We start from the raw sequence: 24,371 nt of genomic DNA, 5'->3' as shown, positions 1-24,371 counted from the left end.
CTTCCTTCCCCCCTAATTTTCACTTTTGATAGAAAGTTGGTTACAACCTTGTAAGTAATGGAACTTCCCACCAAGAAGGGAAATCCTAACCTAACCACAGAATATTTGAGTGACCTACCCTCTCTGTCTGCTGAATAGCCTGATTCCAAGGTCAGTTTCTAAACTTTTGGGATTTGACACTTCAGCACTAAAATTTGCCTCTTTTTTTTTTTTTCGTTCATCCCAACTCTTTGCATCCACTTCATTCGCAGTTGTATCTTGTGCTCACGTGCTTGACTATTTTTCCTCCTCTAATGACACATACACACACTAACACAATGTATGGCACGAAGTAGATGCTTAACAAATGCTTATTGAATGAGTGTCCTGTGCATTTCAGTGACATCATATCCTGTGTGCGTGGGTGTCAGTCTGCACTCATCTCCGGGAAGCCTGGAGGTCGCAGGGTTTAAGTCACTGTTTATAAGGTGCATCGAATATTTCAAACACAGGCTCAGGTTGCAGACTTCCCACAAGAAGCGCAGCCATCGGGAATGCTGGATCTCCTCTTTTAGTTCAGAGACTCCAGCTCGGGGGCCGAAACCCGCTGCCTACTAGGCGCCAGCGTCCCGCAACTCTGGGAGTAGAACGTGCGAGGGCGGGGGCAGGCAGCTCACTTATCGCGGTGTTTCCTCTCTCCTCCCTCCCGGGGGAGTTCTCGCGAGAGAAGCTAGGGGAAGATGGCCGTGCCCTGTTTTTCAGATTGAGGCAGTGGCGGCGGCTGCGACGGTGGGGACGGGAATCCTAGTGTCGTGGGCCCTTGAGCTGTAGCTCCCCCAAGCGAACGCGCGTCCCTTCGTGCCTAGGCGAGAGCCGACTCTTCTTCCTCCGGGAGATGCGTTTGTCCCGGGCTCGGGGGCGCTCTGGGAGTTCATGCTGCGCTGGAGTATCCTGGCCACCGCTCTAATCGCCTTGTGCCGCCGCAGCGCCAGCTTCGTCGCCAGCGGTGAGCCTCCTGGATTCCCTCTCTGCCCGTGGCGGCGATGACCGGGGAGAAGATCCGCTCATTGCGGAGGGACCACAAGCCCAGCAAAGAAGAGGGGGACCTGCTGGAGCCTGGGGATGAGGAAGCGGCGGCTGCCCTCGGCGGCACCTTTACAGGAGGCAGGCTTGGCACAGGCGGCAGCGGCAAGAGCGGTAGAGCCTGCCATAAGATCTTCAGTAACCATCATCACCGGCTACAGCTGAAGACAGCCCCGGCCTCCTCCAATCCCCCCGGCCCCCCGGCCCTGCCGCTGCACAATTCCTCCGCGACTCCCATCTCCCAGTCCCCGGCGCTGTTAGCGGGCACCAGCCCCATTGCTGTCGTCGCAGGTGGAGGCGGTTGCCCTGCACACTACCCGGTCCACGAGTGCGTCTTCAAGGGGGATGTGAGGAGACTGTCCTCTCTCATCCGCACGCACAATATCGGGCAGAAAGATAATCACGGTGAGGAGTCCTCGCCCCGTCCACCTTTCCTTCCCAGAGCCTGCACCTACTCAGGCCTCTCAAATCCTAGGTTTCTATACATCCTAGGCTTCTATCGGACTCTTCTTTCCTCTCCTTTGCCCATCATCCGAGCCAAATGCCCATAAATCATGTAATAGCATGCCAGTGGTCTGGGGATTGGTTCTTGTGGGTGCAAAGGAATGTTTCTTCCTTGCCTTCTTCAAACTATTAGAAGCTGTTATATCTTTGAGTCGGGGCTTTAGTTGATTCTTGACAATAAGAAATTTTAGACTGCCTCTCATCAAGCCTGGTCGTCATCCTTGTTTGTTGAATTGTATCTTCTTTTTCTGCCCCCTCTCCACCCTTGGGATCTTGAATTTTGAACATATAAATTGTCCACCTCCCTTTATTGTCCAGGTACAGAACCCAACCTGGCTGCAACTGGTTATGATTTCTACACGCCATCAGGCTGTCTGTTTCTTTTTCCTTCTGCTTTTAGGAAGCTTAGTTTGATACAAAGTGTTTACACTTTTGCAAGTGTTTTGATTTCTGAAAGCAACAGTACCAATTTGTTGGCATTTGATACCTAGAGCAAGTAGTGACTTCCAAGGGGCTAAGATTTCGCTGAAGCAAAGCTTAGAGTTTTATACTTATTTCACATAGATAATTGCTGATAGTAATTAAAACATTACTTGATGACCTGTGATGAGAAATAGTACTATGATTTTTCATAGTAACTTCCTCATATCCTACATGACAACATGTAGTGTCATTTGTTATTCAAGGACTGTATTTCTGTTGTTTGCTTTAACTTATTAGCTGATTTTTTTCGGTTTCTTCTAAAAACATAATGTGATTGAGTTGACTGTGATAATGTGATTATCAGTTGACTGTCATAATATGATTGACTTTATTTTACTGTGATTTAAGCCACAGTAAAATAAAGCTAATGCAAACACTGATATTTTCAGCATTTAATAAATAGGCCATTTTAAACTGGGTACTTGGCAAATATTGTTAATAGTTCGCTTTTAACTGAACATGAGAATTGTATACATTCAATTAGAACACACTCAATTCTATGCTCAAAATAGTATAACACATTAATGAAATACATGCCTGTTGAATAAGCTTTCTTAATTCCATTGGACTCTAGGCTTCTTATCTACAATTAGGGCAAAAACTGATGTTAAAAAAAAAGAGTAAGATTTCCACTGTTTGTATAATTCTCTGACAACTGCATTTGTATTCTGAATTTACAATATTGTAATATTACTGTCATTTATTAAAAATAAGCCCCCCCAAAATGTTCCTAAAAGTTGCACCCAGGTTTTCATTCTTAAGTTTATTTAATTACTTTACTATTGTTGCAACAGCATCATATTGTTTGTTGATAGTAGTTATATTTTAACCCTTTGGGAAACGGTTTTTAGTGGGAGATCTAGTGTAGCTTTGAATGTTTAGAATGTTTTTCAGATTTGATCTTCATAGTAGCTGTATAAAAGGTTTATCTTATGGCCATTGCATTTAAAATATTGCCATTTAAGGGTTGCATTACATTGAAATATACCTGAAAAAAGTTGAAACTTTTTGAGGGATGATTCCCTTTGAAAGAAGCGAGAGGTGACTATGACTGACTAAGTATGATAGTATGATGTTAGAGCTGATTTTTTTTGATTGATCACAGAAGGTACTGAATTGCAGGACTATTGAGCTTGCATGTCTGTCATCTAGCAGATGAGAGCTGTTTTGTTAAAGTACAAATTCTACTCAAAGTAATTAGAATCCTAAATACCTTTAAACTCTTTTCCATAGTCTACTGAAATTCTCTTTAAAAATCATTTTGATATACTAAATGCTTGCATTGTACTTAGCTGCCCTTACTTTGTTGATTTTTTTTTTAATTGAAGTATAGTTGACTTACAGTATTTCAGGTGTACAGCAGAGCGATTCAGTTTTATATATATATACGCACACGTATTTTAGATTTTTTTCAGATTCTTTTCCTGTTTTAGATTATTACAAGATATTGAATATAGTTCCCTGTGCTATACAGTTCAGTTTAGTTCAGTCGTGTCCAACTCTTTGCGACCCTGTGGACTGTAGCACGCCAGGCTTCTCTGTCCATCACCAACTTGTGGAGCTTGCTTGAACTCATGTCCATAGAGTTGGTGATGCCATCCAACCATCTTATCCTCTGTCGTCCCCTTCTCCTGCCTTCAGTCTTTCCCAGCATCAGGGGAAAGTGCTATACAGTAGGTCCTTGTTATCTCTTTCATATGTAGTAGTGTGCATCTGTTTATCCCACTTTTTACCACCCCCCCCTTCCCCTTCGGTAATCATACAATTTTTTAATGTCTGTGAGTCTATTTCTGTTTTGTCAGTAAGTTCATTTGTATCACTTTTTATTTATTTGAATTCATTAATTTTTGGCTGTACTAGGTCTTCATTATGGACTTCCCTGGTGGCTCAGTCGTTAAAGCATCTGCCTGCAATGCAGGAGACCCAGGTTGGATCCCTGGGTCGGGAAGATCCTCTGGAGAAGGAAATGGCAACCCACTCCAGTATTCTTGCCTGGAAAATCTCATGGATGGAGCCTGGTAGGCTACAGTCCATGGGGTCGCAAACAGTCGGACACGACCGAATGACTTCACTTCAGGTCTTCATTGCTGTGCCTAGGCTTCTCATTGTAGTGGCTTCTTTTGTTATGGAGTACAGGCTGTAGAGCACTGGCTCAATAGTTGTGATACACAGGCTTAGTTGCCCTGAGGAATGTAGAATCTTCCTGGACCAGGGATGGAGTTCATGTTCCCTGCACTGACAGGTGGATTCTTAGTTGCTGGAGCACCAGGGAGGTGCATATCACTTTTTTAGACTCCCCATATAAGTGCTGTCTTAAGATACTTGTCTTTCTCTGACTTACTTCACTTAGACTGATCATCTCTAGGGTCATCTATGTTGCTGCAAATGGCGTTATTTCAGTCTTTTTTATGAATTAGTAATATTCCATTGTCTATATATACCACATCTTCTTTATTCATTTATCTATCCATGGACATTTAAATTATTTCCATGTCGTTGTTACTGTAAATCATGCTGCTGTGAAATTTGGGGTGCATTTATCTTCAAATTAGAGTTTTTGTCTTTTCTGGATATATGCCCAGGAGTGGGATTGTTGGATCCTCTGTTAACTCTAGTTTTTTTAAGGATCCTCTGTTAACTCTAGTTTTTTTAAGGACCCTCCATACGGTTCTCCTAAATGGCTGTACCAATTTACATTCCTACCAACAGTGACATTGTTGACATTTTTCATGACTATAACCAGTGTTTCATAAACTGGTGGAAACTGTAATTGTTGTTTTCTGCAATATATGGATACATTCTCATCTCCTACAGTGAAGACTCCTAGAAAGAGTAGCTTTTAACGTTGTTCTTGTTTAGTTGCTAAGTCATGTCCAACTCTTTGTGATCCCATGGACTGTAACCCACCAGGCTCCTCTGTCCATTTGATTTTCCAGGCAAGAATACTAGAGTGTGTTGCCATTTCCTTCTCCAGGGGATCTTTCCAACCCAGGGATCAAACCTGTGTTCCCTGCTCCACAGGTGGATTCTTTATCACTGAGCCTCCTGGGAAGCCCATTTCTGTTTAATATGCTACTTCTTCAATCTTTTTGCTTATAGCTGCATAATTTCCCTACTATGTTTACATTACTTTTACTCTTCAGAGTTTACTAACCTGGATATTTCGTTAACTTTTTTTGGAATATTTTCCCTTTCAAATTACAGAAGATAAAGGCATTTTAAGTTGCCCAACAAAAACAAGCTATGTATTATATTTGGATTGTTAAAACATGATAAATACATAGCAGAATCATCTACTCATTCAGGTGCATAGCAGAGCCATACAATTAAACCACATCATAGGACATAGTTGTATGTTGACTTGACATTCCTTCCGTAATATAATGATGATGATGATCATGATCATAGTTTCTTGAACATGTCAGCACTATGCTAAGTGTTTACATACATTATCACATTTAATTCTTACAATAACCCTGCAAAGCAGATAGTTTTATTCTTGTTTTAAAGGAGGAAACTGAAGCCTTGAGGCACAAGGAAACTTTGCCAAAGTTGCATACTTAGTATTAAGTTCCAAAATGGGGAACTGAACTAACAGTAAGGGCTTCAAAGCCCATGATCAACCTCTGTAAATTTTCTGTTAATCAGGACCCACTAATTTGCAAAGAAATCAGTTTTAATAATGTGTATGTGGCATTTTATGGCAAAGTTCTTTGATATATATTTTCTATTTAGTACCTATAGAAAGATAATGCTATTAAACAGCTCTCAGAGATTTCCTGTACAGCCGAGATCTCTCACTATTGTTTGTTATTTTTCATGTAATGGCACAGATAAATGCACTGCCTTGTCCACATGATAGCCCTTTAGATACTTGACAAGCAAGAGCTATCATGTCCTTCCTATCTTCAAGTTAAACATTCCTAACTTCTATATCCATTCTTCATAGGACATGATTTACAAAGTGCTAAGAATGGTCCCTGAAACATAGTGAATACTATAAAACTGTATTAAATAAGTAAATGAAGATCTTAGTCATCTTTTAGTGACACTCTAGTTGCTTAGTCTTTCCTTTGAGGATGGAAAGAACCAACCTTGTGTTGAAGTTATAGTAGCCTCATAAATGAAGACAAAGAGATTATATTTATTGCTCTAAGTGATACACATTTAGTAATGTGTATTACTAAAGAGCACACATTAAATAATACAGTGAAATAATATGTGGATTTTTAAAAATGTTTATTCTCAAGTGGTTGTCTTGCTATTCTAATCTCTTCTTGTGCTTTTTTTTAAACCTCAAAACAGAACTTGACATTTATTAATATTTATCTTGTTAGTCTTGATCCTTTATTCTATCTACCATGAAAGCGTATTGAATTCTACAGATAGTAGATAGTGCGTGGTCATCTGTGTCTGACTTTTTATGACCCCATGGACTGTAGCCCTCCAGGTTCCTCTGTCCATGGAATTTTCCAGGCAAGAATACTTGAGTGGGTTGTCATTTCCTACTTCAGGGGATCTTTTCAACCCAGGGATTGAACCTGCATCTGTTGCCTCTCCTGTATTGACAGACAGATTTACCACAGTGACACCCGTTATTGGATCCTAATTTGGTCACTGTATAGCTCACTATTCATTAGCTCTTTCAGTTTTAGTGATCTTGGAATGAAACACTTTCTTTGGGTGTGTGTGTGTGTGTGTGTGTGTCTATGTGTGTATTTATAAGTTATTGTCAAATTGAATAGGGGCAGGGATAGAGCTTTTTTTTTTTTTGTGGAAAAATGTTAGTTTAGTTTGAATTGCTTTTTCTGAGCCATCATTTATACTGGGGAATATTGTATTTGGATCCAAACGTATTGCTTGAAATATAGTTAAATACAGTAACAATCATAATATCTATATACTGTGTTCAGAAATGGCAATGATTTTGACTCATGGTATATTTAGTAACAGTTTTGTTTGAGTGGGGAAAAAGATACATTAAGCATACAAAAATTGATTCAACTCTATGTCATTAGTGTATCTTTAGCTTTATACTACTTTTTTTTTAAGTATAGGATTAAAGTTTAAATATTTTTTTTTACATTGAGTGTAAAGATTTTTTCTGACTTTTTTTTTTGCCATTGGTATTTAAAGAAAGCATCATGTTAACGTGCTGGGTTTGTTTGTTTGTTTTTTTACAGTTGGTGGTAATGATTTTTATTTCTTCTTTAGAACTGAGAATGTGAAGTTTATAGAAGACTTTCTTGATTTTGACTGCATTTCCTATTTGCCAAACTTGTATTTTTTTTCCCCCTTAATTGAGTTAAATATCTTTGGAAGTTAAGCACCTTATCTTGGAAACTAGTCAAAAGCTTTTAGGTGCTAAAGTGATGAATATCCTTGATCTATGAATTGCTTAAACCATCCTTTCCTAGATATGGAAAAATTTTGATCTATTCTGAGAGATTTGGCAGTTTGTACTTCCTTTAATTACATTATGTGGCATGGGACAAGCCATTTTCTCTATACACAGTTAATTTTCATTTTTTTACTGAGTTGTAATCTTGAAGCTGTTTTACAGAGTGATTAGAGATTTCAAATTCAAGATAAAATTCATTTTGAGACTATTCCTACCAATGCAAGTGACTCAGTGAAGTGATAACGAAACGGTCAGCTTGTGTCTGGTGGCTGGAAAATTTCTTCAGACAGAAATTTTAAAATATCTTACATTCAGAAAGTTTAAAAATGTACACTTGAATATGGAGGCAATAGGATAATCTGTTTGGTGCCCATGCAATATGTTTATTTTGACTTATTCTATATAAATTGATCTTCCTTTTGATACTATTCTGTTTTTGGTTCCTAACATTCATGAGGGGTGATGCACAATATGTTGTTTGTTTGAGAAGAGGTGACTATAAAGAGAAATTTTGTGTGGGAAAAAAAATCTCGAAGTCTCAGGTGAGCAATTTTAGTCAAGAGGCACATCTTTAAATGAACACTAGTGGTTTTGTATTGGTTCTCATGTTTTGTACTCTTTTCTGAATTTTGTTTTTTGGAAGACATGCCTCATTTTTCCTCGGATTAAAAAAAGTGGTTTCTGGAAGCCCAAGATAATCCATTAAAGTTTTCAGCACTGACACTGGGTATGAGGCTGATTTGGCTGTGAAATCTGTCACTCCACTGATCTGTGGAGTTGATTAATTAATCTTCATGATTATATAAATATGACCGTCCTCCTTTCACCTTTCCTGTGTGTATATCTCTGACCAGATAGGACTGTCCTGGGGTTAAATGACTGTGCATCCCAATGCCATCATCATTAGCATTGTAGAATGTGAACTGTTGCTTAAAACTGGGATATGAGCACATCTTCTGGAGACCTACTTTTACTGAACTACGGTAGAAGTAGGAAGGTCTGACCTTCCAACTTGGCAAAAAACGAAGCAGAAATGAGCAGTTACTGATGATGATGTGTCCTGGGCATCATCAATGAGGCAGGACAATTCGAAAGGACTTACTGGAGAACTGAATATGTTGGTTCCAAGTTAATGACGTTAAGTCATAGAAATCTAAAGAGTACAAGGTAATTGTCAGGATGCTTTGTGTTCTAGAAAATGAGTGTAGTTTCTCAAAAATTGGTTGGGGGTTGAGCAGACAGAGAATATATTCCTGTTCATATTCATATGTCATCTGTTTTATCTGGAGAGAGATGGAAGGTCAGTTTTAGAGCAAGACAGAAGCGTGTCAAATGAGTGTAGGAAAAAGAGAAATATCTCTTTTCTAACCGTTTAAAGATTATGAATGCTGTTCGTTACCAGGATATGTGAGGTTTAACTCTGTGGTTGGTTGCGTTTCATCTGTTTTTGAGCCTGTTAGTCTTGTTGATATCCCAAAGATTATCTGCAAAACCGCTGCTGCTGCTGCTGTCACTTCAGTCGTGTCCGACTCTGTGCTACCCCATCGACGGCAGCCCAGCAGGCTCCCCCGTCCCTGGGATTCTCCAGGCAAGAACACTGGAGTGGGTTGCCATTTCCTTCTCCAATGCATGAAAAGTGAAAGTGAAGTTGCTCAGTTGTGTCTTCGCGACCCCGTGGACTGCAGCCTACCAGGCTCCTCCGTCCATGGGATTTTCCAGGCAAGAGTACTGGAGTGGGTTGCCATTGCTTTCTCCATCTGAAAAACTAGAAGGCATTTTTTATGTATCAGATCTGAGTTTGAGACCATGCTTCTCTACAAACTGGATTTTATGTAATTATACTATTTAACTGCTGAAATAAGTAGATATAATATCTATCTCTTGGGGCATTATTTTCTTATATGGGAGACTGTACTTGAACATAATGTTGAAGGCTCATATCATAGTAGTAGCAATTAATATAAATACCTTGCTCTCACATTTGCTATGATGTACCTTTCAGCAGAGGACACTCTAGTTTTTGAGGTTTAGATAGAGCTTCATTCACTTGAGGTTTTACACTTGAATTTATACTGCCTATCAGTTTGCTACAAGGTTAGGTTTATTTGTCTCTCCCCTGTAAGGCATCTTTAGTCTACTACTGGTATAACTCGGTTCATACCTGTTGTATACTGTAATCACTTTTGTTTGTTTTGGGGTGTTTCTAATTTGGATTTTGTTTTTCTGCATATATTTTTCAGTTGTTTCTGTCTTTCCTACTTCTTATCTTTTAGTTGAGATCCAAAAGAAGGAAAAATCTGAAGGAATAAATATACTTTAAAAAGAGTTTATTAGATAAACCTTCTGAAGGGAATAGTAGATAAAGTTAAGCACCTCAGTTCAGTTCAGTCGTTCAGTCGTGTCCGACTCTTTGCAACCCCATGAATCGCAGCATGACAGGCCTCCCTGAGTTCACTCAAACTCATGTCCATCGAGTTGGTGATGCCATCCAGCCATCTCATCGTCTGCCATCCCCTTTTCCTCCTGCCCCCAATCCCCCCCAGCATCAGAGTCTTTTCCAATGAGTCAACTCTTCGCATGAGGTGGCCAAAGTATTGGAGTTTCAGCTTCAGCATCATTCCTTCCAAAGAACACCCAGGACTGATCTCCTTTAGAATGGACTGGTTGGATCTCCTGCAGTCCAAGGAACTCTCAAGAGTCTTCTCCAACTAAATACATGTTAAATTCAATTTCAGGTTAGTGGTATATTCCAGTTTACAATAACTTCATATACCTTCCAGGTATATGAACAATAACAACAAAATGCATTTGGATTCTTGGGTATAGATATCTGTCAGGTTTGTTAATTCATCCTCTCTTAATCAGCATAGTGCTGAATTCTATAAAGCCACCAGTGCTATGTTGCTCATCCTTTTGAACACTGATTGGCTTTCATAGAGAGTCATGTGGAGACTTGCATTGTCCTGGGTAAAATGCTTTTTTGGAGAGTAAAAACAGATTTTAACACTATTCTGATGGTTCTTCATGGGAAGATCCCCTGGAGGAGGGCATGGCAACCCACTCCAGTATTCTTTCCTGGAGAATCTCATGGACAGAGGAGCCCGGTGGGTCCTTAGGGTCACAAAGAGTCGGACACGACTGAAGCAACTTAGCTTGCTTGCTAATGATTCTTTATAGTCCACCCTCCCCCCCCCCCCGCCATTTTTTTGGTTCATTCATTCCTTCATTTAACTGATATATATACTGAGCTCCTGATAACGTGATAAACAGTGTTTTAGGTTCTGGGGTTACTTAGAGCAGTGAACAAAATGAACAAAGTCTCTGCTCTCAGGGAGCTTACATTCTAATGGGGCAAGATAAATAGTAAACAAACTAATAAACATATGGTAATACTCTTTGGTATCTCAGATGGTAAAGAATCTGCCTGCATTGCAGGAGACCCAGGATCAATTCCTGGGTCCGGAAGATCCCCTGGAGAAGATAAGGGCTACCCACTCCAGTATTCTTGCCTGGAGAACTCCATGGACAAAGGAGCCTGGTGGGTTACAGTCCATGGGGTCGAAAAGAGTTGGACACAACTGAGCAACTGACACAGCAACAACATAATAAATATTATAGAGTAAAATAAAGCAGGGTGAAGATAGAGAGTGCTTGCAGTATAGGGAGGGGAGGTTAGGGTCTGGGAAGACATCAGGGATGAGAAAAATAGGAGCAGTTACTTAAAGAAAATTAGGGAGCTGTTTTCTAGAAGAAAAGAATTTCAGGCAGAGAATTGCAAATATAAAGAAAGGTACCATGTTCAAGGAATAGGAAGAAGGCAAGTATGACTGGAACAAGGCAGAGAGTGGTAGGAGATGGGAAATTTTGATATGTGGGGGTGGGGGATGTAAGCATGCAGGACTTTTTGTAGACCATTCATTGCTTTTACTTCACTCAACATAGGAAGTGATTTGAGGATTTTGAGCAGCCAGGTAACATGATCTGATTTTAAAAGGCTCTTTCTGGCTGCTATATGAAGCAGAAAAGAAACTTGGATGGGCATGGATCAATTTAACATGCCATTGTAATAAATGGAGTAACTGGAAATAATGAGAAGGTAGAGCTGGTTAAGAGTTGATGATATTTTGAATATAATATACGTGTGTGAATTTCAGTAGTAAAGTACCATTCATTTCCCATCTCCTACCACTCTCTGCCTTGTTCCAGTCATACTTGCCTTCTTCCTATTCCTTGAACATGGTACCTTTCTTTATATTTGCAATTCTCTGCCTGAAATTCTTTTCTTCTAGAAAACAGCTCCCTAATTTTCTTTAAGTAACTGCTCTTATTTTTCTCATCCCTGATGTCTTCCTAGACCCTAACCTCCCCTCCCTATACTGCCATTCATGAGAGAAAGTACTAAGATTCTCCCTTTTTATTGCTTGCTTGGATGAGACTTGAAAGTATCTGTAGAAGCTGGAGCTTTGGTGGTTGTTTGTGTGTGTCTGTGTTAGTCACTCAGTCGTTTCTGACTCATTGAGACCCCATGTCAGGCTCCTCTGTCCATGGGATTCTCCAGGGAAGAATACTGGAGTGGGTTACCATTCCCTTCTCCAGGGGATCGTCCCAACATATAATTTCCTGTTTTGTTCCTTGGTTAGGGGGCACATGAAGTCAGAATTATTTTTTAAATAATACAAAGTCATTGTTTGCCTTTTTTTCCCACTGCAGTGATATTTTCACTGATGGTACAAAAGCAGTGGTGGGTAAAATTGTTGGAATGTTAGCATGAATTAAGGCACTGAATTGCTAGTAGTCATTGTATTATTCACTGCCTGTACTTGAAGTGGGGCAGAGGTGGGGAAGCCAATTTCACAATGTCTTTGCTGAAGCTGTAGAAATTGTTAATTTTTAGTCTTAATCTTGAGTACATGCTTTTTATATTCTTTGAGACATTACGTGGATTATGCATGCTTTTCTGCTACATACAGAAGAGAAAATAAGGGAAAACATCTGTGCATTTTGAGTTGTAAGCCAAACTGGCTGCTTTTGTCATGCAACACTATTTGTATTTGAAAAAACAACTTACACACAAATTATGGTTATTCCAATTTGGATATTTGGGATGCATTTCCTGGAAATTGGAAAAGTAAACCTGGGACCTCAAGGAAAACAATTGGTAGTCTTTGCTGCCAATGGAAGAAGTTCAATTTGAGATGAAAGAATTTAAAACACTTGTCTTTGTCACTCTAAGCTTGACAGTTTCCTAGTATTTAAAAACTGTTTTGGCCATATTGGTAATATTACTAAATATGATTTAAAAAATTTTATGTAGTGAAATGTGTTGACATATGGAAGATCTGAAGGACTCAGTCAACTAGTATTTTTTAGACTGATCAGTCTGTTATGTTACAGAATCATGCATCAGTAAAGATTCATTCAAAGTGCAAGTGAAACCAATGAATTTTGGTGTGCCAGAAAACAAAATAATTATTGATATGGTTTTAGATTTCACATGGCAACAGTCCATTAAGAAATGACCACTTAATAAGTTCTGGTGTTCTATCGAAGAATACAACTAATTATTTGAAAAGGCTATTAAAATGCTCCTCTTTTTTCTTTTAATTGCATGTCATCTGAATGTGGATTTAGTTATAAAAACCCAGCTGTTTTCTGTTAAGTAAGACATTTAATTTACTTTAATTTTTAATTAAAGAATTTAAAATTGTACCACTCATCATTTTTTTTAAATTTGTTTTGGAAAATTGCAATTATGCTTTTCATAAAAAAATTATATTATCATGTAATGAGTTTATTGTAATTTTAAAATTAGTAAGGAAAATTTTTAAACAATTTAATGTGGTCTTGAAACCAGAAAGTCTGAAATCTGTTGGTATGATAAAAAGAATACTGATTTTAGAGTCATGACTGTCATTCCTATATATGTAATTTTAGGAAATTATCTGTTATTAGATGTCTTTTTCTTATGACATGTGAAATAGGAATAATCTTTGTCTCATGGGGTTAGGGAGCAAATTAAATAAGATATCTAAAATATACAGCATAGTGCTGGGCCTATACTAATATATGCCCTATAAATGCCAGCCATTTGTTTAATAATTTGCATACTTTTAACACTGCAGTGTTCTTAATGTTACTGGAATGCTTTTTAATCATTTAGCAAAACAGAGTTCAGTTTTGTTTACCAAGTTAGAACCAAGGCATCCAATTTCAGATTTAAAAGTATATTTTGAAAAGCTAACAGTTATTTTTAAGATTTTTAGCATCCTTTGTTTAACAGAGTAGCTTAAGCAGCAGGTTGAGGACTGAGATAACTGAGGGGATAGTAGATGAAGGTTCAAACTAGGGTGCTTGAGCGCTTAGTTTCATGATACATTTGGTCATGTGGTGTTGGGTAGAGAATGACGTTGATGATGAGTATTTTGCATTTTAAGCTATTGAAATCATAGTGTAACATATGGCATTCTTAATTGTAGGTAGTATATATTTCTGCTCATGTTCCTGCCTGTGAAGTGAGAGGGACTGGATTGTTGAACTCAGAGTCATTTCTAGTTCATAAATCTTTTGAAATTGTGATTACTTTGGACTTGTAATAGGAAGTTTCATTTGTAACTTCAGTAGGTACTAAGGCTTTTACCTTTTCATCTATATGTTCTTGGAAGATTTAAGAAAACAGTAATTATTTAGGTGCATAAATGCCTTGATTTCTTCACCTTTGTGCTCTGCTAGACTCTGGTGGGTCCTTCTTAATTTGTGTAAGTTTTTGAATAGTTACTATGTTTACATGCTACAAAACTGCAAAAAGATATACAAGGATATGATGTAAAAGTAAAGTTTCTCTCCCACCTGTCTTTATTCACCCAGTTATCCTCTTTGCAGCAACTAGTGTTATCAGTTCCTTGTTTTCTTTCTGTTGCCATTTAGAACATTAGAACTTTTTTTTTTTTTTCTCCTGAAAGAGAAGTGAAGAAAGAGAACTGTTGTTACCTTTTCTAATATTAGGACAAAAATAGATATTCAGAAATTTATTTGTTTTATTTAAATGTATTTCTCTTTTTTTAATTTTGAATTTATATCTCCAGTCTAGACTTCTCCTTGGAGTTCCAGATATTATAATTATCCACACTTGAGAATCTTAGAGATATTTCAAAATTTATTTGTCCAAAATGGAGTTATCATTTTCTGCCTCCCCCCGCCGCACTCCCCCCATCCCCCGCCGTCACATCATTAGATATCCAGTTCTCAGGTGTCAATCATTGAGATCATTCTTTGTCTCAGTTAAGTTCAGTGGCTCAGTCATGTCTGACTCTTTGTGACCCCATGGACTGCAGCATGCCAGTCTTCTCTGTCCATCACCAACTCTCAGAGCTTGCTCAAACTCATGTCCATTGAGTTGGTGATGCCATCCAACCATCTCATCCTCTGTTGTCCCCTTCTCCTCCTGCCCTCAATCTTTCCTAGCATCAGGGTCTTTTCAAATGAGTCAGTTCTTTGCATCAGGTGGCCGAATATTGGAGCTTCAGCTTCAACATCAGTCCTTCCAATGAATATTCAGGGCTGATTTCCTTATTTGTCTCACTTCCTCTTTTTACCCACACATATCTAATTAGCAAGTTATTTTGAATCAGTCTACTTTCTGTCTCTGGTCCACTTTGAGACCAACCAATTTTTATTATCTTTTCCCTGGAATACTGTACCAGATCTGCAACTAGTCCAATAAAAGTGATCTTAAAATGTAAGTTGTATCATGTCATGTCCCTGTTCAAGATCCTTTGATGACTTCGCCACTTCAAGATAAGTTCATATTTTTAAAATCATAGTTAAAGAACCCTTTCTTATTTACCTGATGTAATCTTGTACCAGTCTTTCCTTTTTTTCTGTGTCTAGCCATACTTGTTTTCTTTCACTTCTTGAATATGCTAGGTTATTTCTGGCTTCTGTCTAGAATGCATTTCTTCTCATTCTTTGATTTCTTATTTCTTACTTAGCTTTTAGATCTCATTTTAAACTTTATCTCTTTAGAGAGATTTTCCTAATTTAAATATCAAAAAGTATGCTTCTCATTATTTTCAGTCTTAGCCTTTTGTTTTTCTCAATACTTAAACTCTATTTTGTTTAATTTTATATTTCTCTTCCTTTTATGAATATAAACTCCATGAAAACAAGAGTTTCTGGCTTATTAGCGGTTGAATCTCTAGTGTCTAGTACTATATGCCTAGTGCATAGTGATGCTCAGTAAATATTTATTGAATGAAAATGAATGGAGTTTGCTTCTGGGTAAAATGTTAAAGAAATAACAAACTATGAACTCAGATGACCATTGTATCTACTACTATGGGCAGGAATCCCTTAGAAGAAATGGAGTAGCCATCATGGTCAACAAAAGAGTCTGAAATGCAGTACTTGGATGCAATCTCAAAAACGACAGAATGATCTCTCTTCGTTTCCAAGGCAAACCATTCAGTGTCACAGTAATCCAAGTCTATGCCCCAACCAGTAATGCTGAGGAAGCTGAAGTTGAATGGTTCTATGAAGACCTACAAGACCTTTTAGAACTAACACCCAAAAAAGGTGTCCTTTTCATTATAGGGGACTAGAATGCAAAAGTAGGAAGTCAAGAAACACCTGGAGTAACAGGCAAATTTGGCCTTGGAATACAGAATAAAGCAGGGCAAAGGCTAATAGAGTTTTGCCAAGAGAACGCACTGGTCATAGCAAACACTCTCTTGCAACACAAGAGAAGACTCTACACATGGACATCACCAGATGGTCAACACAGAAATCAGATTGATTATATTCTTTGCAGCCAAAGATGGAGAAGCTCTTATACAGTCAGCAAAAACAAGATGGGAGCTGACTGTGGCTCAGATCATGAACTCCTTATTGCCAAATTCAGATTTAAATTGAAGAAAGTAGGTAAAACCACTAGACCATTCAGGTATGACCTAAATCAAATCCCGTATGATTATACAGTGGGAGTGAGAAATAGATTTAAGGGACTAGATCTGATAGACAGAGTGCCTGATGAACTATGGTTGGAGGTTCGTGACATTGTACAGGAGACAGGGATCAAGACCATCCGCGTGGAAAAGAAATGCAAAAAATCAAGGTGGCTGTCTGAGGAGGCCTTACAAATAGCTGTGAAAAGAAGAGAAGCGAAAAGCAAAGGAGAAAAAGAAAGATATTCCCATCTGAATGCAGAGTTCCAAAGAAGAGCAAGGAGAGAGAGGAAAGCCTTCCTCAGCGATCAGTGCAAAGAAATAGAGGAAAACAACAGAATGGGAAAGACTAGAGATCTCACCAAGAAAATTAGAGATACCAAGGGAACATCATGCAAAGCTAGGCTCGATAAAGGACAGAAATGGTATGGACCTAACAGAAGCAGAAGATATTAAGAAGAGCTGGCAAGAATACACAGAAGAACTGTACAAAAAAGATCTTCACAACCAAGATAATTACGATGGTGTGATCACTGACCTAGAGCCAGACATCCTGGAATGTGAAGTCAAGTGGGCCTTAGAAAACATCACTATGAACAGAGCTAGTGGAGGATGGAATTCCAGTTGAGCTATTTCAAATCCTGAAAGATGATGCTGTGAACGTGCTGCCCTAAATATGCCAGCAAATTTGGAAAACTCAGCAGTGGCCACAGGACTGGAAAAGGTCAGTTTTCATTCCAATCCCAAAGAAAGGCAATGCCAAAGAATGCTCAAACTACCACACAATTGCACTCATCTCACATGCTAGTCAAGTAATGCTCAAAATTCTCCAAGCCAGGCTTCAGCAGTACGTGAACTGTGAACTTCAGATGTTCAAGCTGGTTTTAGAAAAGACAGAGGAACCAGAGAGCATATTGCCAACATCCGCTGGATCATCAATAAAGAAGAGAGTTCTAGAAAAACATCTATTTGTGCTTTATTGACTATGCCAAAGCCTTTGACTATGTGGCTCACAATAAACTGTGGGAAGTTCTGAAAGAGATGGGAATACCAGACCACCTGATCTGCCTCTTGCGAAACCTGTGTGCAGGTCAGGAAGCAAGTTAGAACTAGACATGGAACAACAGACTGGTTCCAAATAGGAAAAGGAGTACATCAAGGCTGTATATTGTCACCGTGCTTATTTAAATTATATGCAGAGTACATCATGAGAAACGTGGGCTGGAAGAAGCACAAGCTGGAATCAAGATTGCCAGGAGAAATATCAATAACCTCAGATATGCAGATGACATTACCCTTATGGCAGAAAGTGAAGAGGAATTGAAAAGCCTCTTGATGAAAGTGAAAGGACAGTGAAAAAGTTGGCTTAAAGCTCAACATTCAGAAAACGAAGATCATGGCATCCGGTCCCATCACTTCATGGGAAATAGATGGGGAAACAGTGGAAACAGTGGCAGACTTTATTTTTGGGGGCTCCAAAATCACTGCAGACGGTGATTGCAGCCATAAAATTAAAAGACGCTTACTCCTTGGCAGGAAAGTTATGACCCACCTAGATAGCATATTCAAAAGCAGAGACATTACTTTGCCAACAAAGGTCCGTCTAGTCAAGGCTATGGTTTTTCCTGTGGTCATGTATGGATGTGAGAGTTGGACTGTGAAGAAAGCTGAGCACTGAAGAATTGAAGCTTTTGAATTGTGATGTTAGAGAAGACTCTTGAGAGTCCCTTGGACTGCAAGGAGATCCAACCAGTCCATTCTAAAGGCGATCAGTTGTGGGTGTTCTTTGGAAGGAAATATGCTGAAGCTGAAACTCCAATACTTTGTCCACCTCATGCAAAAAGTTGACTCATTGGAAAGGCTCTGATGCTGGGAGGGATTGGGGGCAGGAGGAGAAGGGGACGACAAAGGATGAGATGGCTGGATGGCATCACCGAGTCAGTGAACATGAGTTTGGGTGAACTCCGGGAAATGGTGATGGACAGGGAGGCCTGGTGTGCTGCAGTTCATGGGGTCGCAAAGAGTCGGACACGACTGAACAACTGAACTGAAATGATGAACTCCTTTTCTAACTTTATATTAGGATACAATGGTGACTCTCAAATCAAGTAAACTAGGTTATGAGAGAAATTTTTAATAACAGTTGTAGTATGATTACATATAGAAATTACATTGATGGATGACCTGTGTTGTATCCTGGAAGCAATATAATGTGACATGAAACCCTTAGTATTTAGAGCATTGGTCTACAAACATTTCATTAAAGAGCAAGATTAATAAATATTATAGGCTTCGCAGGCTATACTATTTGTTACATGAGCATAGCCATAGACAATTCATAAACAATCAGCATGTGGCTGGGTTCCAGTAAAACTTTATTTACGTCATGTTCCTGAATTAGAGGATAAAGAAGTTTCTAATACAGGAAAATGATGGCAGGAGCAATTTTGTGCCAGAGCAAGGTTACCCCTTCTTCTTGCCTTCTTTTATTGCTATCATTAAGACTGATAATAGTCGAAAAAAATAAAGCTTTTATACAGTACCTTATTTTGAATAGAGAAATTCACACTGAAGAAGCAAGTGTGCAAGAAAGCTTGTTTTAGTTGAGAGCTAGACTAACCTGGGTGTGATGGTTGATAAGGTAAAATAAATCTGGTAAAAAGACGTTTTTAAGGAAGTTTTTTTTTTAAATTATTTCAGTGAATGTGTTAACCTCCACTTCCTTATCTCTTCTCCTATTCTGATATAATCCCTTTAGTGTATAGTTGAACCATTTAAAATATCCAGCTAAATGGTTTCTGGTAAATTCTAAGTTGTGCAGCTATCACTACAATCAATTTGAGAATATTTTTATCACCTTAAAAAGAAATCATGTATTTTTTACCTTTCAGTGCTTCCCAGTCCATTTCCTCCAGCCCTAGACAATCACTAATCTACTGTCTCTTTAGATTTTATTATTCTAGACATTTCATATGAAATAAAATGACACAATATGTGGTCTTTCACTTAGCACATTTTTTTTTTTTAATTTGTGTTATAGCATGTATCAGTACTTGATTCCTTTTTTTTTTTTTAATTAAGATTACATTGTATGGGTATTTCTCATTTTATTTATACTCATCAATTAATGCAAATTTGAGTTGTTTCTACCTTTTGGTTATTTTGAGTAATGCTCTCATGAGCACTTGTATATGTTTTGTGTGGAGATGTTTTCATTTTCTTGGGTGTATACCTTTTGCTGGGTCATGTGTTAAGTCTGTGTTTACTATTTGGACGAACTGCCAAACTATTTTCCAAAGTGATTGCACTATTTCACTGGCCCAAGAACAGTGTTTGAAGATTTCAATTTCTCCTCCTTGCCAACATTTGTTGTTACCTGTCTTTGGTTATAGGCATCCAAGTGAGCATGAAGTTGTATCTGCTTGTGGTTTCAATTTGTATTTCCTTAGTGGCTAATGATATTGAGCATATTTTCATGTGCTTTTTGGCCATTTGTATATCTTCTTTGGAGAAATGGCTATTCATATATTACCATTTTAAATTGGGTTGTCTTTTTATTATTTAGTTGTAAGAGTTCTTTATATATTCTGGATACTGCTACTGCTAAGTCACTTCAGTTGTGTCCGACTCTGTGCGACCTCAGAGACGGCAGCCCACCAGGCACTGCCGTCACTGGGATTCTCCAGGCAAGAACGCTGGAGTGGGTTGCCATTTCCTTCTCCAGTGCGTGAAAGTGAAAAGTGAAAGTGAAGTCACTCAGTCATGTCCGACCCTTCGCGACACCATGGACTGCAGCCTACCAGGCTCCTCCGTCCATGGGATTTTCCAGGCAGGAGTACTGGAGTGAGGTGCCATTGCCTTCTCCATATTCTGGATACAAAACCCTATGATTTGCAGAATACTTTCTTCCTTTGTAGGTTGTCTTTTCCTCTTCTTGATTTTATCCTTTATAACATAAAATGTAATTTTGGTGAAATCCAATTTATTTTCTTTTTGCTGAGCTTTGGTGTATCTTAGAAACCATTACCTAATTAAAGATCACAAAAATTTACTCCTTTGTTTTTTTCCCTAAGGATTTTAGAGTTTTAATCCTTACATTTAGGTCTGTGATCTTTTTTTAAATTAATTTTTGATGGTGTGATTGATATATACTTCTGTCCTTATGCAAGTACATACTCTATTGATTCTTGTGGTTTTGTAGTAAGTTTTGAAATTGGAAAGTATGAGTTCTCCAACTTTGTTGGTTTTTTTCCCAAGATTCTTTTGAATATTTTGGGTCCCTTGAATTTTTGTATGAATTTTTAGATCATCTTGTCAGTTTTCAACAAAAAGCCAGTGAGTTTTAATGGAGAGTGCTTTGAGTTTATGGACCAATTTAGGGAGCATTGTTATCTTAACAATATTTAATCCATGAATTTGGGGTATTTAGGTATTATTTAATTTTTTTCAATAGTATTTTCTAGTTTTTGGATAGAAGCCTTGTACCATTCTCCTTATCTTTTGAGTTATATGCAAGCAACTCCTTAATCCCTCAGCTGTTTGATTTCTTTGTATTATTTAGAGTGTCATAGGAAAGTACTTAAATATCAGTTTGTTCTTTTAGATTCAGCATGTAGAGGAGTTTCTGCTACTTTTTCTCTTGGACGTTGAGAGAAAAGCAAGGGCAATATGGTTGCCCTTTCCCATACTAGAGCTCAATGAATCATTCCAAGATGGAAAAGCAGAAAAAAAAAAAAATCCATGTGAGAGTCTTTGAAAATGATTATTATAAAAGAAGCATCAATATAAGTATCCTAAGTCTCTATTAAGAACTGTAAGAAATAGAAGTTTAGAAAATAATTGCCTTGTTTTTTAGTAACACATAAAGCAGTTTGTTTCTTTAAAACTGGTAAATCATGATGGGAAGAAAACAGTCCAAATTATCAAGATACTATGGAAATTTAAAAAAATATAGTCACTTCATTTTAAAACATCTAAATTGAATACAGAAAAAAAGGCTTGACAGTAACACTCATGAAAGAAATTGAAGATTAAATAAACAGACAAAAAGTTATACTGTGTTCATGGTTTGGAAGAATTAATATTGTTAAAATGGCTTTACCATCCAAAGAAGCCTACAGAATTATTGCAATCCCTATCAAAACACCAAGGGTGTTTTCCATAGAACTAGAATGAATAATTCTGAAATTTGTATGGAAACACAAAAGACCCTGATTAGCAAAAGAAATCTTGAGAAAGAATAGAACTGGAGGGATCAAGCTTCCTGACTTCAGTCTACTATAAAACTACAGTAACCAAAACAGTATGGTATTGGCACAAAAAGAGATATTTAGATAAATGGAACAGAACAGAAGGCTCAGAAATAAACCCATGCATGTTGGTCAATTAGTCTATGACAGATGAGGCAAGAATACACAATGGAGAAAAGACATTCTCTTTAATTAGTGATGCTGGGAAAACTGGACAGCTTACATGTCAAAGAATGAGATTAGAACAGTTTCTAACACCATATATTTATTAAACTAAGCTCAAAATGAATTAAAGACCTAAATGTAAGACCAGTACTTCCTAGAAGAAAACATAGACAAAACACTCTTTGATGTAAATAGTACCAATATTTTTTTTGATCTGTTGCCTAAGCAAAGGAAATAAAAATAAACAAATGGGACCTAGTTAAACCAGAAAGCATTTGCATAGTGAAAGAAACTATTGACAAAATGAGAAGACTACCTATGGAATGGGAGAAAATATTTGCACATGATCTGACCAACAAGGCGTTAATATCCAAAATACATAAACAGCTCATACAGCTCAACATCAAAAAAAAAAAAAAAAAACTATTTAAAAAGTGTGCAGAAGGTCTGCATAAACAGTTTTCCAAAGAAGACATACAAATTGCTAAGAGGCACGTTAATTATCAGAGAAATGCAAATTAAAATCAAAATCAGCTCGCACTTGTCAGAATGGCTGTCACCAAAAAGAACACAAATAGTAAATCAAATGTACTCTAATAAAAATTAATTAAAAAAAACATGAATAACATACTCACAAGGATATGGAGAAAACGGAACCTACACTGTTGTAAGGAATGCAAATTGGTGCGGCTGCTACGGAAAACAGTAAGGCAGTTTCTCAAAAAACTAAAAATAGAACCAGAAGTTTTACTCGAGTATTTATCTGAATGAAACTGAAAACACTTATTTGAAAAGATACATGCATCCCCAGTGTTCATAGCAGCATTCTTTACATTTGCCAAAATATGGAAGCAACCTAAGTGTCCATCAAATATGAATGGATGAAGATGTGATTTATATATAACGGAATATTACTCAGCCATGAAATTTTGTTTTATGTAGCAACATGGATGAACTTGAAGTGAAATAAGTCAGAGACAAATATTGTATAATATTACTTATATGTGGGTTCTAAAAAGTAAAATAGACCAGTGAATATAACAAAAAACAAACAGTCGCAGATATAGAGAACAAGCTAATGGTTATCAGTGGGGAGAAGCAAAAGGAGACAAGAGGAGGATAGCAGAATAAGAGATACAGACCACTATGTGCAAAATAAATAAGCTATAAGGAGTATAATATAATACAGACAATATAGCCTATACTTTATAAATTGAATATAACCTTTAAAATTGTGAATCACTATGTTATACACCTGAACCTTAGCAGTTTTCTAATTGGGTATCAGACTAGATGGGTTTGAGTCATGTGTCTTCCCTGGTTTGTGTTTTTAAGGTACAGCATTTGTTACTAAGAGAAAACAGTAGTGAAGAAATTCCAGAAATAGTAACTATGACATCTCGTAACTAAAGCGAAGAAAAGAACTTTCATATATCCTTGGAGAATAGTGAAAATTGTAAGTTTTATTGTTGTGTTGGTGGTAAAGAAAAGAAAGCTATGACTGTCAATTGCTGATAAAGTTGAATTTGAGGTAAAGTGATTTAAAAATGCTAAGAGAGTAATTATATTTTGATAGAAGGTATGATCATTAGTACTCATAAAGTTATTGCATCTTTATACACTCATCAAAAAAGTATAAAAAAATAGCAAAGTATTAACGAAGATAGAGAAAAGTTAACAAATAAAATCAAAGTAGGACTTCTGCCTCTAGTAATGATGACTAGATAATTAGGACCAGTCTTCTTTAGAAGCAAATGAGAATAAAATTCCAGCAGAACTATTCAGATCCCTAAAGGACGATGCCATCAAAGTTTTGCATTCATTATGTCAGCAAATCTGGAAGACCCAGCAGTGGCCACAGGACTGGAAATGGTCAATCCTCATCCCAGCTCCCAAGATGGTAGTATCAACGAATGTGCTAACCATTGGACAGATGCACTTAATCTTCCATGGTAGTAAGGTCATGCTTAAAATATTGCATGCTAAGCTTCAGCATTACGTGAACCAAGAACTTCCAGATGTCCAGGCTGGGTTTAGAAAAGGAAGAGGAACTAGAGGTCAAACTGGCAACATTTGCTGGATTATAGAGAAAGCAAGGGAATTTCAGAATCTTTGTTTCTTTGACTACGTTAAAGCCTTTGACTGTGGATCATGACAAACTGGAAAGCTCTTAGAGAGATGAGAATACTAGACCATCTTATCTGTCCCCTGAGAAACCCGTGTGCAGGTCAAGAAGCGACAGTTAGAACGCTGTATGAAACAACTGATTGGTTTAAGATCTAGAAAGGAGTATGACAGGGCTGTTTGCTGTCACTTTGTTTAACCTATATGCTGAGCACATCATGAGAAATGCTGGGCTACACGAGTTAAAAGCTGGAATCAAGATAGGTGGGAGAAACATCAACAATCTCATGTGTGAATGATACCATTCTAATGGCAGAAAGCAAAGAGGAATTAAAGAGCCTCTTGATGAGGATGAAGGAGAGTGAAAGAGCTGGCTTTAACTAAATATTAAAAAAAAAATAAGATCGTGGCATTCAGACCCATTACTGCATAGCAAATGGAAGG

The 24,371-nt window shown here is 37.7% G+C and overlaps 1 protein-coding gene across 3 annotated transcripts in view; it reads left to right on the top strand.

Moving 5' to 3' along the window:
* The first annotated feature begins 705 nt into the window (after window positions 1-705).
* ANKRD13C (ankyrin repeat domain 13C) overlaps window positions 706-24,371 on the top strand; it is a 93,556-nt gene continuing 69,890 nt past the window's right edge. For all 3 annotated transcript variants that reach the window (XR_015160226.1, XM_086390525.1, XM_086390524.1), the window contains exon 1: window positions 706-1,467. Coding sequence is in view for 2 of the 3 variants with exons in the window: in XM_086390525.1 (XP_086246651.1) it covers window positions 1,023-1,467 (445 nt within the window). In the remaining variant the exon portion in view is untranslated. The remainder of the gene's footprint in view (window positions 1,468-24,371) is intronic.

Source organism: Bos grunniens, chromosome 3 (assembly GCF_055505025.1).
Source record: "Bos grunniens cultivar Pamir isolate PY7600 chromosome 3, Bosgru_T2T1.0, whole genome shotgun sequence".
Taxonomy (NCBI): Eukaryota; Metazoa; Chordata; class Mammalia; order Artiodactyla; family Bovidae; genus Bos; species Bos grunniens.
This window is presented reverse-complemented; position numbering and strand designations above follow the sequence as displayed.